The sequence below is a fragment of the Monodelphis domestica genome, chromosome 3, assembly GCF_027887165.1.
Source record: "Monodelphis domestica isolate mMonDom1 chromosome 3, mMonDom1.pri, whole genome shotgun sequence".
Classification (NCBI taxonomy): Eukaryota; Metazoa; Chordata; class Mammalia; order Didelphimorphia; family Didelphidae; genus Monodelphis; species Monodelphis domestica.
The window spans coordinates 272,789,248-272,811,602 of record NC_077229.1 but is presented as its reverse complement, the minus strand read 5'-3'; the positions used below and the strand labels follow the sequence as shown (position 1 = coordinate 272,811,602).

At 38.1% G+C, this 22,355-nt stretch overlaps 1 protein-coding gene across 1 annotated transcript in view; it reads right to left on the bottom strand.

The window, feature by feature from the left end:
• Positions 1–19,482, bottom strand: part of MIB1 (MIB E3 ubiquitin protein ligase 1) — a 169,010-nt gene extending 149,528 nt beyond the window's left edge. The window contains exon 1 of the mRNA XM_001363175.4: positions 18,575–19,482. Coding sequence (XP_001363212.1) covers positions 18,575–18,803 — 229 coding nt within the window. The 5' untranslated portion in view covers positions 18,804–19,482. The remainder of the gene's footprint in view (positions 1–18,574) is intronic.
• Between the last annotated feature and the right edge of the window lie 2,873 nt (positions 19,483–22,355).

The following is a 22,355-nucleotide window of genomic DNA, read 5'->3' as shown; positions in this document are numbered from 1 at the left end:
AGAAGCATCAAATATTCCCTTGTGGTCTGCACAGTTCTGCAATTTGGATAGCAAAATAGGCAACATCCAGAGTATACCTTCTCTGGAGCTCTCAAAACCACACACTCTAAACAAAATATAGTAAAAGGAGTATTGAATTTATAGTCAAAGAACCTGGATTTAAATCCCAAATTTTTGGCTTAGTAGACATTACTAAAAGTCAAACTCTTAATAATTCAAATCCTGCTTCAGACATATTTAGCAATACATACTATGTGATAATGAACAAGTCATTTAATCTTTCAGATCCTTAAGAATCCCAAAGGACTCATGATAAAAAAAATGCCATCTGCTTCCAGAGAAAGAAATAGTCTGAATATAGACCAAAGCAAACTTTTTTCAATTATCTCCTTAATTTTTTTGTTATTTCAAGTTTCTTTCCACAAAAGGATTAATATGGAAAGATATTTTTCATAATTGCACATGTAAAATCTATATCAGACTCTTACCATCTTGGGGTAGAGGATGAAATTCAAGGCTCAAAATTCTTTTTAAAATGTTGGGAACTTTTGATCGGTAACTGGAGAAATAATTAAGTTTTTCTAAAAAACCTTTCAGATCCTCAAATTTCTGCATCAATAAAATTAGAATAAGACCTATCTATAATGGTTATTGTGTTGGGTCAATCCGAAGTCAGACTGGTCTGGTGGTACAAGCTTGGATTGAGAGGAAATGAGGCATTAACAGAACATCTAACACTTAACATAAAATAAATTTACTTAATATCATGGAAAAATTATTCAACAAGTATATAGCACTGATTTAGTCAAGTAGCTCCTGGACCTTTGAATTTACCAATGTTAACACCTAGTCAGCAAAGTGTGGTTAACAACTGAGGAGTCCAAACTCCTCCTGCACTAGGCTTTTATATTGTATCAATTGACATATTGTATCAATAAGACATATCAATAGTTTGAGCCTAAGTCCTTCTGAACCAATTATGTCTCAAGGACAGTTTCACTGTCTTTAAGGGAAAACCTAGCTCAGCCTATATGGCAAAGACTTTCCATCCTTTTAAAGATCTTGCTCCTACCATAGTTGTAGAAAGGAAATGGCTTTCCAAACATTAAATTGTTACAAAAGCATACATTATTATTACCTGGGCAAAATTAGCAAATCTAGGCTTCAATTCCTGTACTACATCATTTCTGAGTAGATTCAAGATTCTCTTAATCCTGCAACCTTTAGACAAAAGAAAAGGCTGGTTTCTGCTCTTTTGTCCACTTAAAAACAGCTGCCTCCTGCTCTGGGGCTTTATAGTTTTGGGGCCACATTCATTCTTTCTGGGGAGTCTCCTCCCCACTTTTCCCTAACCTCACTGACCCAGACTCAATGCTTTGGCAATTTTCTTACTTACATACAGCCTTCATACAGTAACAACAGCAGCTGACATTTACAGTTTATATATATTCTCATTTGATACTGTAAATCTTGAAATTTCTCAGACTTGTGAATGTTAAAAATTTCCCCATTGGGGAATTCTCCATTGGAACAATTCCCTACTGGGAACATTCCCCATTTTGACAGTGAGAACTCTACTTGGATCAGAAATGGGAGGACTTCTACTCCACCCATACTTAAGACTGCTTTAGGGGAGAACCCATACTTATAATGAGGCAAAAAGTTCTTTAAGCCATGCCTATTTTTAGAATTAATACAATGGGGTGCTAAGTACCTATTAAAGGTCAGGCAACTTGTAAACTTGCCTGGAGCAAAGAGGTGAAAACTTATTCAGAAGATTTTTCTGGTACAAACTTACTAAAGGGATTAGTCGACCCAGCAGTGTTTTTAGAATGGGTTGTCCTTTGGAAAACGTCTACAGTGATTGGTAGATGGAAGAACTTAGGGGAGGTGACATAGGAGAAAACCCCCTATATAAGAAAGAGATTCTCTTGAGAAGAAAAAATCTTATGAGAATACTTTTGGAGAATCTCTCTTGAGAGAGTCTCTGGAGAAGGGAAGCTCTTGAAGAACAATCTCTAAGGAGGTCTCACTGGAGCTCCTCTGAGGGGACTCTGTCCCTCTGGAGGCTCTTGAGAGAGGCCCTTTGAAACAGTCTCTAGCTGGAAGGCTCTTTGAGGAGGACTCTGGCTGGAACTCTCTCTGAGGAGACTCTGTCACTAGAATCCTTGCTTAGACAGACCTTGTGGTGAGTGATAAAAGACTGACTGACTGATCTCTCTCTCTTAAGACTCAGGTCTAGGTCATGTTGGCTTAAGGCCCTTCATACTTATTTCCTTTTTCTCTCTTTCTCTCTTTTCTTTAATTCCTCATTGTATTATTAATTAAAATCTCTATAAAACCCAGTTAACTTGGGTATATTTCATAATTGGGAATATTTCCCTGGCGACCACCTTATATTTGATTTAAAAACAAAACACTGTATGAAAACATATTTTCTGCAGTCACAATTTACTCATCCACTCTTTATATCTACTACAATTTAAGTCTTCCACTATTTTAATCACTACAGTTTAAGTCCTTCAACCATTTTAACTGCCACAGTTTATGGCAAGAATCTATTTTAAATATAACAATACTCATAATATCATGAGGTGGGTACTTTTACTGGCCCCATCTTGAGATGAAGAAACTGAGGATCTGAGAAGTTAAGAGTTTTCCACAGTCACATTGCTGGTAGTGTCTCCGAAGCAAGATTCTACCCACTCTGCCAAGAAGGGTTGAAATTTGAGGACAGGTTCTCTGACTACAAATTTACCATTCTTTTACTGTTTCAAGAATGTGGCCCTGAGGAAAAGGGAAGGTGAAAGTATCTTCTCTTCTACTTCCCAAATTGTAGAATTGGGCAAAATCAAAGAAAATAGAAGATTCCTCTGAAAGCTCACACTCTCAGCCAAGTGCTCCCTTGTTCCCAACACACATGAAGGAGAGATGAAACAGTTAATTCTCTCTTAATCCCAAACTACCTCCTTGCTAAAGGTGCTACAGAACAGCAGAATTACTAAAAGGTAGGGAGAGGAAGGAAAAACAGCTACAAAGCTATCAACTACTGTTAAAAGAAAAGTTAAGTAAGATGTGTGAATTTGCAGATGGACAGCAGAGTGCAGAGCTGCTGCTGCTGGAGAGAGACAGTTGAGCCTGAAGGCTGTGGCTTTTCTCTCTCTGGGTGAACCTGAGGAGATTAGCTTTTTCCCTGTGGCATTTGACTGCCTGATCTTCATATCCTACCTACTATTTGGATTATCCTGTTACCCTGTTGGCTATGATACCTGCTGAGTTCCTGTGCTGCTCTTGTGACAACTGACAGCTGATGGTGAGACCTGGCCTAGATCTTTGGACCTTGGTCCATCACTGGGCGCTGTCAGACCCTTTTCCTTAGATCATCAAAAGGGGAGCTTCCGGGTCAAGATGGCTACTGAGTAGGAGCAGAGCTCTTTTCCTCTCCACTGATCGAGACAGAGTGCCTCAAATAGGCAAAACCAAGATCAAACAAGGGAAGGAGTTCCACAGTAGGACACAGCACAGAAGATAGGCAAAGTTAGGGCATTTCCATGCTAAAAGGGGGTGAAATTTCCCCCACTAAGGGACCAGCTCAACACCCCTCCCACATTTCACCTACCTTTCCAGAGTCCAAGCTAGCATGGGACAAACTTATAAGTTCTAGAAGGGAAGCTGGCTGAGTTCAACACAGACTTACCCCTACGAGAAACAACTCAGAATACTGGGAGGCTGAGAAAACATGGAGATAGGGGGTTGCGGAGGTTGGGGAGAGAGGGCGGATCACAGCAAAAACTCCCCGGAGAATCATAAAAAGCCCTCGGGCTGAAACCACCAGTGCACAATACAGAGACCTCCCTACCCCCTACACCCAGACCTCTTCCAGGCAACCTCTTAAGTTCTCAGGGGCCAGACCTGCACGTAAAAACAGCAAAAGTCTAAGGACCTCAGGAGGCAGAAGAAGCCTGGAGATAGGGCATGGAGCTTGGGCAGAGAGGGGAGGCTCAAAGCAAAACACCAGAGACCCCCAAAATAGCCTCTGGACAAAAACCTCTCCAGTGCTCAATACAAAGACCTGCCTACACTCCACACCCAGACATCTGAAAGGCAATCTTTAAGTTCTTGGGGGCTGGACCTGCCCCTAAGAGCAGCTGGACACTGCTGAGAACTGGGGGAAAAATATCCTCAGGGCAAAAACCTCTCCAGAGCCCAATACAAAGATCACCCACATTCCTCACTTAGACATCTGACCAGGAAGGAAGAAGGCAATGGCCACCAATTCCCAGGAACTCAAATCCACAAATACTATTAAAAAAAAAAACAAGAAAAAATGTTGACCCTAGATAATTTTTATACAGAAAAAAACCCAGACTAAAGAAAAGGCAGCAGAAGATGACCAACAATTAAACACACCCAAACCTTTGGGGGAAAAATGGAAATTGGTCACAAGTTCTTGAAGACTTCAAATCCGAGATTGTCAGAAAAACGGGAGAGATGTGGCAAGAAAAGTGGGAAATAGTCCAAAAAGAAAATAACAGTTTAAAAGACAGGATCTCCCACTAGGAAACTGAAGCCCAGAAATCAAATGAAATAATAAGCAAATTAAAGAGCAGAAATGACCTGCTGGAAGCCATGAAAAGCAGGCTAGATCAAACCAAAAAGGAAAATCAAAAGATATTAGCTGAAAACCAGTCATTAAAATATAGAATTGCTCAAGTAGAAGCCAATTATCTCACAAGACAGCAAGAATTAATAAAGCAAAGCCAAAAAAAATGAGATTAGAAAGCAACACAAAATATCTCACTGAGAGGGTGGTTGACCTTGAAAACAGAAGTCGGAGAGACAATTTGAGAATCATAGGTCTACCTGAAAACCGGGGGGGGGGGGGGGGGGGGGGGGGGGGAACAACACAGAAAACTTGACAACATACTACAAGAAATTATCCAAGAAAACTGCCCTGAAGTTCTGCAACAAGAGGGCAAAATAGACATTGAAAGAGTCCAACCACCCACCACACTAAATCCTCAAAAGACAACCCCCAGAAATTGAATTGCCAAATTCAAGAACTTCCAAGCTAAGGAGAAAATATTACAAGAATTCAGAAAGAAACAATTCAGCTATCAAGGAGTACCAATCAGGATTACATAGGATCTGACAGCCTCCATACTAAAAGACCACAAGGCTTGGAATATGATATTCAGAAAGGCAAGAGAATTTGGTCTTTAACCAAGGGATCACCTACCCATCAAAACTAACTATATACTTCCAGGGGAAAGTATGGGCATTCAACAAAATAGAAGACTTCCAAATATTTGTAAAGAAAAGACCAGAATTAAAAGGAAAATTTGACATCAAAATCCAAAAACCAAAAGAAACTTGAAAAGATAAATAAGAGAAAGGTCTTATTTTTTTTTTGTTCTCTAAGGGCCTCAAATAAGACCAAATCATTGATATTCCTATATGAAAAAATGTTATTTGTAACTGTCGAAAATCATATTTACTATTATAATAGTTAGAAGAATTATCCATAGGTAGAGATTGGGGTACTAAGTGGTTTAAAATCATATATGAAAAAAAAAAGAAGGGGGGATGGCATCAAGAGAAACTTGAAGGAATAAGAAAATTAGGATAACCTATACTACACAAAAAGGAACATGGGAGAAGGAGGGGAAGAATACAACTATAAGAAGGAGAGGAAGAGAGTGCTAAAAGGTAATGCTCAAACCTTATTCTCAGTGGAATCAAGTCCGAGAGGAAAGAGCATATAGACCCATTGGAGTATTGAATTCTATCTTACCCTATAGGGAAGTCGAGAGGGGAAAACTAAGGGGGGGAGTGGGGAAGGAAAGAGGGGGAAGAGAATTTAATACACTTTTAAAAAAGCAAAAGGGGAATAAAAAGGGAGGGAAAGGAAAGGGACAGTGGGGAGGGAAGTAATTCAAAGGGGGAAGAGTGTGTGGGGTAGCTTAAAAAGACCCCAAAAGAAAATTAAGAGAGGAATGAAAAGGGGGGGGAGTAAAATAAGGGTGGGGATTAGGGGAACTGATTAAAAACAGAATACTGGTGTAGAAGGAAATAATGAAAGAGGACAGAGCAGGACAAGGAGAGAAAATGAAAATGTTGGCAAAAACACAAGTAGTAATCATAACTTTGAATGTGAATGGGATGAACTCACCTGTAAAGCGGGAGCAAATAGAGTGGATCAGAAACCAAAATCCTACCATATGTTGTCTACAAGAAACACACATGAGGAAGGTAGATATGCATAGGGTAAAAGTAAGTGGATGGCAAAAAATCTATTGGGCATCAACTGATAAAAAGAAGATAGGAGTCGCAATCATGATATCTGATGAAGCCAAAGTAAAAATAGATCTAGTCAAAAGAGATAGGAAAAGTAATTACATCCTGAAAAAAGGCAGTATAGACAATGAGGAAATAGCAGTACTCAACATGTATGCACCAAATGGTATAGCATCCAAATTTCTAAAGGAGAAACTAATGGAACTCAAGAATGAAATAGATAGAAAAACTATACTAGTGGGAGATCTGGACCTGAACCTTGCTCTATCAAAACTAGATAAATCAAACCAAAAAATAAATAAGAAAGAAGAGAAGTGAATGAAATCTTGGAAAAGTTAGTAGATATGTGGAGGAAAATAAATAGGGACAAAAAGGAATACACCTTTTCAGCAGCACATAGCACATTCACAAAGATTGACCATGTACTAGGGCATAAAAACATTGCAAACAAGTGCAAAAGAGCAGAAATAATAGCAACCTTTTCAGACCACAATGCAATAAAAATAATAATTAGTAAGGGTATAGAGAGAGGCAAATCAAAAATTAATTGGAAATGAATACAATTCTCCAAAATCAGTTAAAGAATAAATCATAGAAACAATTAATAATTTCATTGAAGAAATTGACAATGAAGAGACATCCTTTCAAAATCTATGGGATGCAGCTAACGCAGTACTTAGGGGGAAATTTATATCCTTGAATTCATATATTAATAAATTAGAGAGGACAGAGGTCAATGAATTGGGCATGCAAATTAAAAAATTAGAAAGTGAAAAAATTAAAAATTTCCAGATGAAAACTAAATTAGAGATCCTAAAAATTAAAGGAGAAATTAATAAAACTGAATGAAAGTAAAAGAATTATTGAATTAATAAACAAGACCATAAGCTGGTACTTTGAAAAAACAAAATAGACAAAGTACTGGTCAGTCTAATAAAAAAAGGAAAGAAAACCAAATTGACAATATCCAAAATGAAAAGGGAGACTTCAACTCTAATGAAAAAGAAATTAAGGCAATCATTAAACACTATTTTGCCCAATTATATGGCAATAAATATGGCAATCTAGGTGATATGGATGAATATTTACAAAAATATAAATTGCCTAGATTAGCAGAAGAAAAAATAAAATACTTAAATAACCCCATATCAGAAAAAGAAATTGAACAAGTCATCAAAGAACTTCCTAAGAAAAAAATCCCCAGGGCTTGACAGATTCACAAGTGAATTCTATCGAACATTCAAAGAACTAATCCCAAAACAATGCAAACTATCTGACATAATAAGCAAAGAAGGAGTTCTACCAAATTCCTTTTATGACACAAATATGGTACTGATTCCAAAGCCAGATAGATCAAAAACAGAGAAAGAAAACTATAGACCAATCTTCTTAATGAATATATATGCAAAAATCTTAAAATAGAATACTAGCCAAAAGACCCCAGCAAGTGATCAGGGGGGTTATTCATTATGATCAGGAGGAATTTATATACTAGGAATGCAAGGATGGTTCAATATTAGGAAAACCATTCACATAATTGACCATATCAACAAGCAAACCAACAAAAATCACATTATTATCTCAATAGATGCAGAAAAAGCCTTCGATAAAATACAACACCCATTCCTATTGAAAACACTAGAAAGCATAGGAATAGATGGGCCTTTTCTAAAATTAATAAACAGTATATATTTAAAACCATCAGCAAACATCATCTGCAATGGGGATAAATTAGAAGACTTCCCAATAAGATCAGGAGTGAGACAAGGATGCCCATAATCACCTCTATTATTTTACATTGTACTAGAAACACTAGGAATTGGGAAATTAGGATTTGCAATTAGGAATTGCAATTAGGAAAGAAAAAGAAATTGAAGGTATTAAAATAGACAATGAGGAGACCAATCTATCGTGCTTTGCTGATGATATGATGGACTACTTAAAGAATCCTAGAGAATCAACTAAAAAGCTAATGAAAATGATCAACAACTTTAGCAAAGTTGCAGGATACAAAATAAACCCACATAAATCATCAGCATTTCTACATACTTTCAACTCATCCCAGCAACAAGAGTTAGAAAAAGAAATTCTCTTTAAAATCACCACAGACAGTATAAAATACTTGGGAATCTATCTGCCAAGACAAATGCAGGAACTATATGAACACAACTACAAAACACTCTCCACACAATTAAAACTAGATCTAAATAAGTGGAAAAATCAATTGCTCATGGGTAGGACACGCTAACATAATAAAAATGACAATCCTACCTAATTTACTTATTTGGGGACATACCCATCAAATTACCAAAAAGCTTTTTTATAGAATTAGAAAAAACAACAACAAAGTTTATTTGGAAGAACAAAAGATCAAGAATATCAAGGGAAATAATGAAAAAAAGCTCGAAGGAAGATGGCCTAGCAGTACCAGGTCTTAAACTGTACTATAAAGCAGTGATCATCAAAACAATATGGTACTGGCTAAGAGAAAGAAGGGAGGATCAGTGGAATAGACTTGGGGTAAGTGACCTCAGTAAGACAATATATGATAAACCCAAAGATCCCAGCTTTTGGGAACAAAATTCACTATTCAACAAAAACTGCTAGGAAAATTGGAAAACAGTATAGGAGAGATTAGGTTTGGATCAACATCTCACATCCTATACCAAGATAAACTCAGAGTGGGTGAATGACTTGAACATAAAGAAGGAAACAATAAGTAAATTATGTGAACACAGAATAGCATACTTGTCAGATCTTTGGGAAAGGAAAGATTTTAAGACCAAGCAAGAGTTAGAAAAAATTACAAAATGCAAAATAGATAATTTTGATTACATTAAATTAAAAAGTTTTTGTACAAACAAAACCAATGCAGTCAAAATTAGAAGGGAAGCAACAAATTGGGAAACAATCTTTATAACAAAAACCTCTGACAAAGGTCTAATCACACAAATTTATAAGGAACTAAATCAATTGTACAAAAAAAATCAAGGCATTCCCCAGTTGATAAATGGGCAAGGGACATGAATAGGCAATTTTCAGATATAGAAATCAAAACTATTAATAAGCATATGAAAAAATGTTCTCAATCTCTTATAATCAGAGAAATGCAAATCAAAACAAGTCTGAGGTATCACCTCATACCTAGCTGATTGGCTAACATTACAGCAAAGGAAAGTAATGAATGCTGGGGGGATATGGCAAAATTGGGTCACTAATGCATTGCTGGTGGAGAATTGATCCAACAATTCTGGAAGGCAATTTGGAACTATGCCCAAAGGACACTAAGACTGTCTGCCCTTTGATCCAGCCATAGCACTGCTGGGTTTGTACCCCAAAGAGATAATAAGGAAAAAGACTTATAGAAGAATATTCCTAGCTGTGCAGTTTGTGGTAACAAAATTTGGAAAATGAGGGGATGTCCTCCAACTGGGGAATGGCTGAACAAATTGTGGTATCTGTTAGTCATGGAATACTATTGTGCTCAAAGGAATAATAAACTGGAGGAATTCCATGTGAACTGGAACGACCCCCAGGAACTAATGCAGAGTGAGAAGAGCAGAACCAGGAGAACATTGTACACAGGGACTGATACACTGTGGTAAATTCAAATGTAATGGACTTCTCTACTAGCAGCAATGCAATGATCCAGAACTATTTGGAGGGACATATGAGAAAGAACGCTATACACATCCAAAGGAAGAACTGTGGGAAAAGAAACAGAAGAAAAACAACCACTTGATCACATGGGTCCGTGGGGCTATGACTGGGAAAGTGGACTCTAAAAGATAATCCTAGTACAAATACTAATAATAAGGAAATGGGTCTTGATTGATGGCCCATGTTAAACCCAGTGGAGTTGTGCATCATATATGGGAGGGAGCAGGGGAGGGAAGGAACATGAGTCTTGTAACCATGGAAAATTATTCCAAATCATCTAATTAAATAAAATTTTTTAAAAGGGGTGGGGTAGTGTTAGCTTAGCTGAGTACAAGGGTTATATAGAGAATATAGGAGTAGAGTAGGGAAAACACTCAGAAGCAATCTCTTTGAAGAGATTTGTAAATCTGGGGAGATGTAGCTAGTTATTAAAGTAAGTTATATCCAAATCCCTTCTAACCTGTCCCTATTTTATTAAACAACTGTTATTTTATAACATAGGGTTCTGTATTTGTCTCATCTCAGGATCTGGCTCTGCCTACACTGGGCTTGAGTAGCCTTCCCAAAATTAGGTTACTCTTCTGATACTGGCCTAAATAACATCAAATCCCTACCATTTACTTCACTACTTAATTTTAAGAGATTTTTTTCAATATTTTCATTATCAGCAAACCCAGTGAGAGTTCTCTGTGGAAAGTGTTTGTTTTTAATAATGCTTACTTACACCACTAACATGTATGGATTAAGTGCTATCTTCGAAAAATTAAGGTGGCCTGAGGAGCCTAAAGAGAGAAAAACAAGAAGGAATACAGACTACCTGGCCCACTAAATCTCTTCTACAAATATCTAAAAGACACACAACTGAATTCAGATCAGAAAGTCCAAGGAAAACGTCAAAATGAGTCACTTTTCTATCCCAGAGAGGCTTAGGGAGATAGAGAAATCTGAACATATTGGGGATGGGTATCTAGCTAGAGGCATGCTAGAAATGAAAGACCATGAAATAAAAGAGTGCTAGACTAGGCAACAGGGCAGGATGCACTGGGGCAGGAAGCAAACCCAGGGTATTGCTGAACTAGCACAGGGTAACAGGTGCCATCTGGCAGCTTTGTCACTCCCTAACCAGTTTTGGGTAACAGATTCAGGAAAAAGACCAGTGATTCAGGCCAGAGAGGATGAATCCAAGGTCCTAGCTGAGTACTGAACAAGGAACAAGTTCAAGAATCAAACTAATAGCTATGTGGCTCTGATCCAAAGGAGTGAAGTGGGGAACTAGCCTACAGTTCAGATAGAAGTACACTAAAATAAGTGAGCAGAAGTCTCAGACTAAAGAGAAGCCTAAAGTTGTTACTCTGAACCTGCAAAGCCTCTAAGCAGGCTAATGGTTGATGCTAATAGCAGTCTACTGAAACTTCCAAGCAGGGACAAACCCAACAGACCCAAACCTGGATCAGGAAACTTGCAGAGCTCAGACCAAGAGTACAGTGGACAGACTTTGCCCCACCTATATAATTTTTGGAGCATTAAAAGTTTGTAGGATGAGGGGCAGCTGGATAGATCAGTGGGTTGAGAGCCAGGCCTAGATACAGGAGGTCCTGGGTTCCAATCTAGCCTAACTGTGTGTCCCTGGGCAAGTCACTTAATCCCATTTGCCAAACCCATACTGCTTCTCTACCTTGGAAATAATATTAGTATTGATCTAAGATAGAGTTAAGGAAAGAGTTAAGGAAAAGAAAAGGGAGAGGGAGAGGAGAGGAGAGAAAAAGAAAAGAAAAAGGCTAGCAGAATGATTAAACAAATATTTTTAAACCCCTCAAAAAGCTATTAGGAAGGATCACAGGGAAGTTCAAGACAAAAACCCAAAAAGTAAGAATGACTCTAAACATCTATAAAGTTTGAAAGCCTCAAAGAAAAATGCAACTTGGAGACAAAACCAACCAGAATTATTGGAAGAGGTAAGCAAAGAGTTTTGTTTTGTTTTAAATCAAGTGAGACCAATAGAAGAAATTAAACACACACACACACAGAGAAATAAAGAAATGAGAGCTATGAGAGAAAGACATAAAAACTGAATTAGTGGATTTGGAACAAGAGGTATATACCAAACCTTACTCAAGAAAATAACTGACTACAAGAAACCAAAGAGATGTTCACAACTCCATGAGACATCAAGAAATATTAAAACAAAGTCAAAAGCCTAGGGAAAAAAATAGAGGAAAATATGAGGTCTCTCACAGCAAAAATAACTGCCTTAGAAAACAGGTAAAAAGGTAATTTAAGGATGATTAGGCTACTAAAAAAAGGAGAAAAACAGAGTGAGAGTGTACCTTGACTTTATTTTCAAGATATTTTAAGAATTTAAATTGAGATTTTATGCTAAATATGAGAATTCTGAAGTAATATTGTGGTAGCTGATTTAAAAATATTACACCTTAAGTCAAAATGACTTTTAGCAGCTTTATTTACAAAGAGATGGAAAGAAGGAAAGAGGGAAAATATAGATAAAGAGACAGAAAGTATTGCTTAGCTACAAATACCCTAAATTTAATTCTAATGTCTCCAGGCAGCAAATGCAAATCAGAAAATTAATCTCACCAGAATCCAAAATCCTAATTAGGAAGCCAGAAGAACCAGGAGATGCTGAAGAATTCATCAAGAATCTTCTGTGCACATGAGGCTAAGATCACCAAGAATCTCATCAGAACTCATGCTGAAGGGAGTGTCCTACCAAAGTGCCAATGAGCAAAGAGGGTCTCCTCACCAAAGAACAAAGGAAAGAATCATTCCACTCACCACTAGCCTAAGCAAGATCCAGGGAAAGAGTCTCCTCCTTCAGTCCAGCTCACCAATACAGAGAGCATGACTGAATCCTCAAGCTGGCCTTTTTAAAGCAGTTTTCTTGATGTCACTTCTTGTCACTCCCCCACTTTATGGGAACCAATCACAGAGTTTCAATTTGCCTAACACTGCCCAGAGGAATGCAGTGACATTTGATATGACAAGGTAATAAGAAGGAAAGGAGTTAAGGGGAAAGGGTAGATCAAGGAATGGTTAATCAGGAGCAAAATCAACTTTAAAGAGTGAGATAGCACTTTATTTTCTTCATGAATTTTTCTCTAGTAAGCAATATGTGTCTTCTTTCACAACATGGTGAACATGGAAATATGTACTACATGATAACATATGAGAAGAGAGGGGAAAGGAGGGAAAGGTTGAATATGGATCAGAAATTGTCAGAAAATTAGTATTAAGATTGTTATCTACATGTAATCTGGAAAAAATATAGATTTTAAAAAGAGGAGATGACTAGAGTAGTGAGAAAGAAAAATAAAACAACATGATGGAGGAAAATACAAAGTTAGCAATCATAATTTTGAATGTGAACAGAATAAACTCAGCCATAAAATTTAGAGAGCAGAGCAGATTAGAAACAAGGACCCACAATATGTTGTTTACAAGATATACAGTTGAAACAGAAAGAAATACAGCATTAAATTAAGGAGATGGAGCAGAATCTATGAAACACAAAAGAGAAAAATAGAACACAAAGGTTTAGAAGAAAAAAAGATGGAGCTGAAATATTCCAAAAAAGGGCAGAGGCCTCGAATATGATCTCATATAAAGTAATAGCAAAAACAGATCTATGAGATACACTGATAAAATACATTTTGCTGAAGGCATTATAAATAATGAATTAATATCAATATTAGGCATATGTACCAAAAAATTTTAAGGAGTTAGAAGAAATAGTAAAACTATAGTAGCAGGAGGCTTCGATTTGCTACTCTTAAGATTAGAAAATCTAAACAAAAAAGAAATTAAAGACTTGAACAGAATTTTATAAAAGTTAGATGGTACAGAACTCTGGAAAATTCAGAATAGTAACAGAAAGATGAAAAATACCAGTTTCTCAACTGTGATGGCAATTTCATAAAAAACAGACCATATACCTGGCCATAAAAACCTCACAAACAAGTCCAAAGAAGTAAAAATATCAAATGCACCTTTTACTGACCATGATGCAACAAAAATCAAATACAATAAAGGACTTTGAAGCAAAGAGTAAAAATTCACTAAAACTTAATAACTTAATCCTAAAGAATAGCCGGGTGAAAGAACAGATGATAGACATTATCAATAATTTCATTAACAATGAGACAATAACACAAAATTTGTTGGATGTATGCAAAGCAGTCCTTAAGGAAAATTTTATATCTTTATATACTGTCATCAATAAAAAGAAAAAGCAAATAAATTAATTAACTGGTCATTCAGCTAAAAAACAGAAAACCAATAAATTTAAAATTTCCAATTAAACACCAAAATAGAAATCCTTAAAAACACACACACAAAGGAAAGATTATCAATAGCAAAAGTAAAAAAAAAAAGCCCCACTAAATAAAACTGGGAGCTGTTTTTAAAGCAAACAATAAAATTGATCATCAATAAACTAACTTGAATTTTAAAAAGATACTAAATTACCAGTATCAAAAAAAGTTTAGTTAACAACCAATAGAAAAGAAATAAAAAGAAAATATTAGAAGCCATTTCATTGAACTATAAGCCAATAAAAATAGCAATCTAAGTGAAATGGGGGGAAAATTTCAAAAATATAAACTGCTCAGCTTACTAGAACTGGAAAGAAATGAATTTACAAGCAAATTTTACTAAACATTTAAAAAACAATTACTTCCAATACTACATGAACTGAAAAAAATAGAAAAGAAGAGCTCCTATCAAATATCTTCTACAACATAAATATATCTTGATATCTAAACTATTGAGTTACAATAGAGAAAGAAAACTATGGACCATTATCTTTAAAAATGAAGATTAATATAAAACTTAAATGTTACCAAGGAGACTACAACAATATATCACAAAATATATAAAAATATACCACAAAGATTATGAACTACTACATGGCTGGATTTATACTGAGAATGCAGAAAACAATAAACATAATCAATAATATTAATAATAAAAATGTATTTTAAATGGTTACATTAAAAGACACAAGAAGGCTTTTAACAAGTTACAATGCACATTTCTGTTAAAAAAAAGTTTTTCTTAAATGTTTTCCTTGATATTATTAGTATCAGTCTAAAACCAAAAGCCAGTATTATCTGCAATAAAAATGATAGAAACCTTCTAATAAGATCCAGGGTAAAATGAGGATGGCTATTAGCACCATTCTATTCAATGTAGTGCTATTACTAGGTTTAACAGTAAAAGAAAAGAAATTTTAAAAATAAGCATAGACAAAGAGGATCGCTTTTTGCAGATGATATGATAGTTTACTTAAAGAACTCTAAAGTCAACTAAAAAGCTAACTGAAACAATTAACTTCAACAAAGTTGCAGGATATAAAATAAAACCACACAACCCATAAGCATTTCTGCATGTTACCAACAAATCCAGAAGAAGACAGAAATTCTATTTAAAACAATTACAGTTTCAAATACTTTTTAAGTTCAAGTGTCAAGACATACACAGGAAAAACAAAAACACAATAAAAAAACACTCTTTACACAAACTGGGGAGTTAAATGGTTCAATGGCTAGAATGCTGGGCATGGAGTCAAGAAGATCTGAGTTCAAATCCAATCTGATACACTTGCTAGCTATGTGACTCTGGGCAAGTCATTTAACTATTTATCTCCATTTCTTCACCTGTAAAATGAGATGGAGAAGGAAATGGCAAACCACTTCAATATCTTTGCCAAGAAAACCCTAAATGGGATCACAAAGTCTAAAATGATTGAAGAACAACAAATTAAGACAATGTGATTTGCATATAGTGTGGTTAATTACCCACTCTTCTTATAAGCACTATCACTATCTTAACTCCAGAAATGGAAGGCAACAAATCAGCCAGAGATGAAACTAAAGTTCCTTATAGTGACTCATTAATTTTCACAAACCTGTGCTGTCATTTCATTTTCATACCTGCCTATCCAAAATCCCCTTTCTGTTTTTTCTCCCATGTTATTATTTTAATATAAATGAGTGGGGGAAGGGTAAATGAGTGTCTGAGACTGAGAACCAGGTCTAGAGGTCTTGGGTTCAAATGTGGCCTCAGATACTTCCTAGCTGTGTGACCCTGGGCAAGTCACTTAATCTCCATTTCTTAGCCCTTACTGCTCTTCTGCCTAAGAACCAATACACAGTATTGATTCTAAGGGGGAAAGTAAGGATTTAAAAAAATAAAAATAAATAAATGTTTATAAAAATAAATGAATATGACTATCTCCCAAAATGAGGAAAGGCATATAACAAAAATGATTTGTATGTTTAAGATTTTTTTCAGATTACCCCTGAAATCTTATAGCATATATTTGAAATATCTGCTGTATATATTCTTATCTATATCATAATCATTTGAATATATAGTTTATTTCCCATAGACTGTAAACCCTGGAACTCCAAAGATTATCTTTATCTTTCACCCAACAGCCTATGCACACAACAAAATTTTACTGAATTATTATCATCACTAAGTAACTCTGAGATAACATCACATAAATGAATGTCAAAAAGGATGACAAGTTTCTCTTTTTGAAGACAGGACACAGATTCTGTATATCTTATGGCATGAAATAAAATGTCAATAGTCTCTGCTGTCAATTTATTTTTTCAGAGACTTATTTCACATTACTTCCTTCCAGCACCACCCATTAGTTAAAATCTCCTACCTGCTGTTCCCCCAAACCAGCAATCTATCTCCAATCTTCAAATTATCAGGTATCTATTTAGGTAGTGATATACAGAAGTAGAACATACAATCCTGTAATGCAGTGTTTTGTTTCTTCTTTTGGGGGTGTGAACAGGAGAAGTGGAATATTTGTATTCCCAACACCTTGGACAGTTCCTTGACTTAATCAGTTACTTGGTAAGTATTTGTTTAATCGAATTAGAAACCCAATACTAAATACTTGGAAATATATATAAATACTGCTGTAACTTGCCAGAGTTCTCATATTTTCAAGCAAAACTAGAAATAAAGACCTATACTATGTGTTTGTTTTTTAAATCACTAAACAACACTGATATTTAATAAAACAAGTAAATGTAGTGAACAGGGTCAGTTGCAGGAAATAATACTGAATTGTTCAAAATTAGTCTGAAATCAAATGAGCCATAGAATCCGCAAAATCAGGTAAGGTTCTATCTGAAAACGTTTGCTTTCAGACAGATGTAATTACAATAACAAATATAAATACATGCTATAAAATGTACACGTATTATACATAATCTTTATAATTGCCAAAACCACATCAACATGATACTTGAATGATATTGCATCAAGCTGATATTTAATTTCCCTCCAAACCTACAGTTATAACCACATTCCAAGGGTCCCTCTTAATGGCCACCGAAATATAATTTGATTGTATATTTGCTCAAAGTTAAATTAGTTTATCTGAAATTTTTTTTAAATAACTATGCCTCTCATCTCAATATCTGTCACTCACTTCAAGATTCCAATCTATATCCCTGTCTTGTTTCAAGTCTCAGCTAAAATCCACCTTCTGCAGAAATGAAGCCTTTCCCAGTCAGACTATCTTGTCGGTACTTAACGTTTAGCATGTTGTTTCCCCCATTAGAACTGTGAGATCCTGGATATCAGGAATTGTTTGTTGTTTTTTTTTTTTTGTAACCCCAAGGTTTAATGCCTGGGACCTATTAAGCACTTAAAATAAGCTTGTGGCCCGTCTTTTAGTAAAAATTAAAGTATTACAATTTAAAACACTCTCATTTGAAAAACAAAGGGGGACGGGGACCTAGAAATTCGGGGGGGGGGGATCAAATCTTTGGAAAAAGAAGTGTAAGTTCGACCTTTTTTTTTTTTTAAACAACTAAGGAGAACGGTGTGGTAAGCCTGTATCAGAAGATGAAAAGAGAAAGGCTATTTAAAAGGTAAACTTTCACTTTATAAATGTTAAGTTAACTACTAAAGTTCTGTGAGTATAATATATCCTCATATAAAATGTAGCCTTGCTAAGTTTAGAATTGTTTTTAGTGGAATTTTTTTTTTCAAAAATAGCTTTACCACCCCAGACTTAATATTAGGTCAGTTTGGGGCAGGAACACTAACCAAAAAGACAATTCAAAAGGTTTCCTGGGGGAAGAGGGAGGGCTGTCAAAATAAAGGAAAAAGTTGCAAAAGAACTCCATAACTTTTAAAATTTTTTCCTCTCTTGGCATATCTTGATATCAAACACTCCGTGAATCCAACAACTATAGAGCTACAAAGTCACTCGACAGAATGAAGCGGAAAAACCTCTATTATCCCAACAGATCAGGGTCCCTATCCCATCTCCTCCTCAAAAAGACCAATTGAAAGCCAGATGGCAAAGCAACATCCCCCCCATACACTCATACACAATCATATCAGAGAACTATCTCCGATTAATTTCAAAAGCTTGTTTACATTATACTTTACGCCTTCGCATCCTCCAGCCCCTAGCCAGGGGGAGACTCGCGGGCCCCGGTCTTTCCCAGAGCAGGGTCAGGCCAGAGCCTGGAAGCAGTCCCCCGGGCGAGTCCCGCCCAGTCGCCGTCCCCTCCCCCTCCTCCTCGGCCTCCCCTCCCCCCGCAGCCGCTCTCCAGCTCACCTGTGGGGGCACTGTCCAGGATGCGGAGGTCGTAGGCCCCGGAGCAGCGGTAGTTGGCAGCGGTACCATTGTCCCACACCACCACCACCTCTTCGGGGCTCTCAAAGCTACGCACGGTGCCCACATGGCCCTCGCCGCCGTCCTGCTTCCCCCACTTCCAGTCCGGGCCCCGGACCACCCGAGCCCCGACCCCTTCCACCATCACTCGGTTGTTCCGGGAGTTACTCATCGGGGCCCGGACGGGGGGCTCCGCTGCTGCAGCCGGGGGACCCGTGAGGGAGCCGGGCCGAGGCCGGACGCTCGGCGGCGGGGGCGCCGGCGGCGGCTGCAGCAGCGAAGCCCGGGGGAGGCGGGAGTTGCTCAGCGGGGCGGTGGCGCGGTCACCTCGGCGGACACACCAGCTTTTCAGTCTCCGCCGCGGCCGCTGCCACCGCCGCCCCGGTCTCTGCTCGGGCCTTAGCCCGATTCCCGGCTCGGCGGCGGGGGGATGCGAGAGGGGAGGGGGGCGTGGGCGGAGACTCCCCCGCTTTCTCCGGGCTCCGGAGCCAGGCTACAGCGACAGCCGCCAGGAGACAACGCTATCCCCCGGCCGGGAGCGCGGGGCGCGGGTGACTGAGGGGGAGCCTTCGCCCACCGAGGAGACGGGGGCGGCGGAAGGGAAACTTTGAGGCTGGATTCTCTTCTGCCTGGCCCCGTCGCGCCAGGGCTGTCTCCTAACAGCCGCCGCCGCCGCCGCCGCCTCCAGCTCCTCCCCCCCGGGTAGTGGTGGCGGTGGTACCTCCCAGCGTACAGCGAGCAGCCAACGCGCCCCAGTTCCCAACCCTCGCGCGCACGGCGCCGCGCTCCGCCCCGCGACGGCCTCCCTGCCGTGAGCTGCAGCGAAATGACGACTGCTCCACATCCGGGGACTGACGCACCGAACGCAGGAGCCACTGCCTTTCCAGAGCGAAGAGGGGGCGGGGAAGTTTCTCCACAAGATTCAGAGAAACGAGTGGGAGGAGCGTAGAAGAAAGGAAGAATGAAATCGATCAATTAAAAAAAAGGTCGATGAAAAAATGATCACACATGCGCGCTGGTGTGCAAGGGTTTTGCCATAGGATTTACTAGGGGACTTGTTTCTGGCTTCGCCGGGGTTGGGTTCCCTGAGAAACACCACCTAATCGCAGGCTGCTCTGTGGTGCCCTATTGGCTGTAAGCAGAAGAGGGCGGGGCTGCAGACGTGTCCTGATTTTTTTAATGGATTCTGGGAGGTGAAGGGATGTTGACGATTTTTCAAAGCCAGGAACCAGGTGTATGGCCTGGCAAAACCCTTGTTGAAAATACATTTTATTTTCTTGAAACTGAGACTTCTGGGAAATACGGGAACACTTTGGGGCATATACCTCGAGGAGTAATGGACTTGTCTACCAGCAGCAATGCAATGATCCAGGACAATTCTGAGGGACTTATGAAAAAAAACACTAACCGTATCCAGAGGAAGAACTGTGGGAGCAGGAACACAGAAGAAAAACAACTGCTTGATCACATGGGTTGATGGGGATATGATTGGGGATGTAGACTCTAAATGATCAAGCTAGTGCAAGTATCAATAATATGAAAATAGTTCTTGATCAATGGCACATGTAAAACCCAGTGGAATTGTGCATGGGCTTTGGGAGGGCGGTGGGGGGAGGGGAGGGAAAGAACAAGAATCTTGTAACCATGGAAAAATATTCTAAATTAATTAAAATTTTCTAAAACTTAAACAATAAAAATAAAAAACAGGACTCAATATAGAGAGAGTTCCATTTACCCAAAAATATTGGTATCTGGCAGATATAGTTGTTATAGTTGTTTTGAAAATCAAATTACCTAATACAGGCAAAGCACTTTGCAAATCTAAGTTCAAAAAAAACAAAACTCAAATCAAAAGTACTTTATTTTTACCTTTTAATAACATTTAAAATCCTCTTTTTTAAACAGTACTTATGCTTCTCTCTCTGTTTCAGGACTATTATTCATATTTAAAACACTATGCTCTAACATGATAAAATTATGATTATCTTTTGCAATCTGGGAAGACCTCCATCACAGGCCCTATCTTCATTTTCCAACGTGTAGTCCTTGTAATTCATCGTCTCACACACCCACTCTGCATTCTTCTTTTGGTTACATTTATTATTCCTACATACATTCAGGCCACAGCTGTAACAAGATAATTTTTCTTCTTTGCTCTTTTGTGATAGTTATTTGTACCAGATCCTTGTAATCTCTGTAATCTTGATAATTCCTCTGAACAAATAAAACTTTTGTTTACAGTTCCATATTCCAACAGATTTTCAGTAAACTTTTGTACTTGAATCTTAATTGTTATCTATTTTGTTGTGCTTCCGTACTGGAGAGGCTGCCTCCCCTATGGGAATCCCTCTCTGAGATTGCAATGGTACTATAATTGAGCATCTAGAATATGGAGAAGTAATTCAGCTACAGGGTGACCAGCGCAAGAACATATACCAGTTCCTCATCGAGATTGGACTGGCTAAGGATGACCAGTTGAAGGTTCATGGGTTTTAAGTGCTTTTGGCTCACTGAAGCTTAAGTGAGGATTTCCTTGCAATGAGTAGAAAAATTCCCTTCTGTCCCTTGTCACAAGTTTAAAAACTTCACAGCTTGTATAATGTAACCATTTGGGGTCCACTGTTTAACTTGGACTAGTGTAACTCATTCATGCAATAAACTGAAAAGAGCCAAAAAAAAAATATACACTATTGTGTATATTATGCACTATCAGCTGGTAGAAATGTGGTAGTATCCATTATATTTCAAGAACAAAAAAGGCAATACTTGTCCTGTCTGTATGCCACATTTCTCTTCCTTGCAAGTTGACCATATCCTCATTCTCAGGTGCCATTGGCTCTTCTACAAGTCATTCTCTGTAAATCTTGAAATCTCTCACTTGTGAATGTTAAAAATTTCCCCATCGGGGAATTCTTAATTGGAACAAATTCCCTACTGAGAAACATTCCCCATTTTGATGTGAGAACTCGCCAGGATCAGAAATGGGAGGACCTCTACTCCAACCGTACTTAAAACTGCTTTAGGGGAGAAAATTCCTTGATATGGGAGGACTCCTACTCTACCCGTACTTAAGACTGCTTTAGGAGAGAAAACTCCTTGCTAAACAATGAAAGTACTTGGACCCATGCTTATAATAAGGCAAGGAGTTCTTTGAGCCAGGCCTGTTTTTAGAATTGATACAATGGGATGCTAGGTACCTAAAAGGGTCGGGCAAGTTTTCTCTTGATGAGATTAGTTGACTCAGCTGTGTTTTCTCTAGTTCAGACTTACTGAGGAGATTGGTCGACTTAGCAGGAATTTAGATGGGCAGTCCTTTGGAAAGCGTCTACAGTGATTGGTAGATGTAGGGACATAGGGGAGGTGACATGGGAGAAAAACCCCTATATAAGAAAAAGCAGAATCTCTTGATATATATCCTTTTGGAGAAATCCTTTTGGAGGATCTCTGATGAGGATCGCTTGGGAAGAATCTCTTGAGAGAGGCTCTGGAGAAAGGCCTTTTGGAATAGTCTCTGGCCGGAAGGCTCTCTGGTGAAGTCAGCTGAGATGGAGCTGGCCTGGTATCACTAGAATCCTTGTTTAGGCAGACCTTGTGGTGAGTGTTAAAAGACTGACTGACTGATTCTCTCTCTTAAGACTCAGGTCTAGGCCATATTGGCTTGAGGCCCTTCATAATTATTCCTTTCCTACTCTTTCTCTCTTTCTCTAATTCCTCATTATATTAT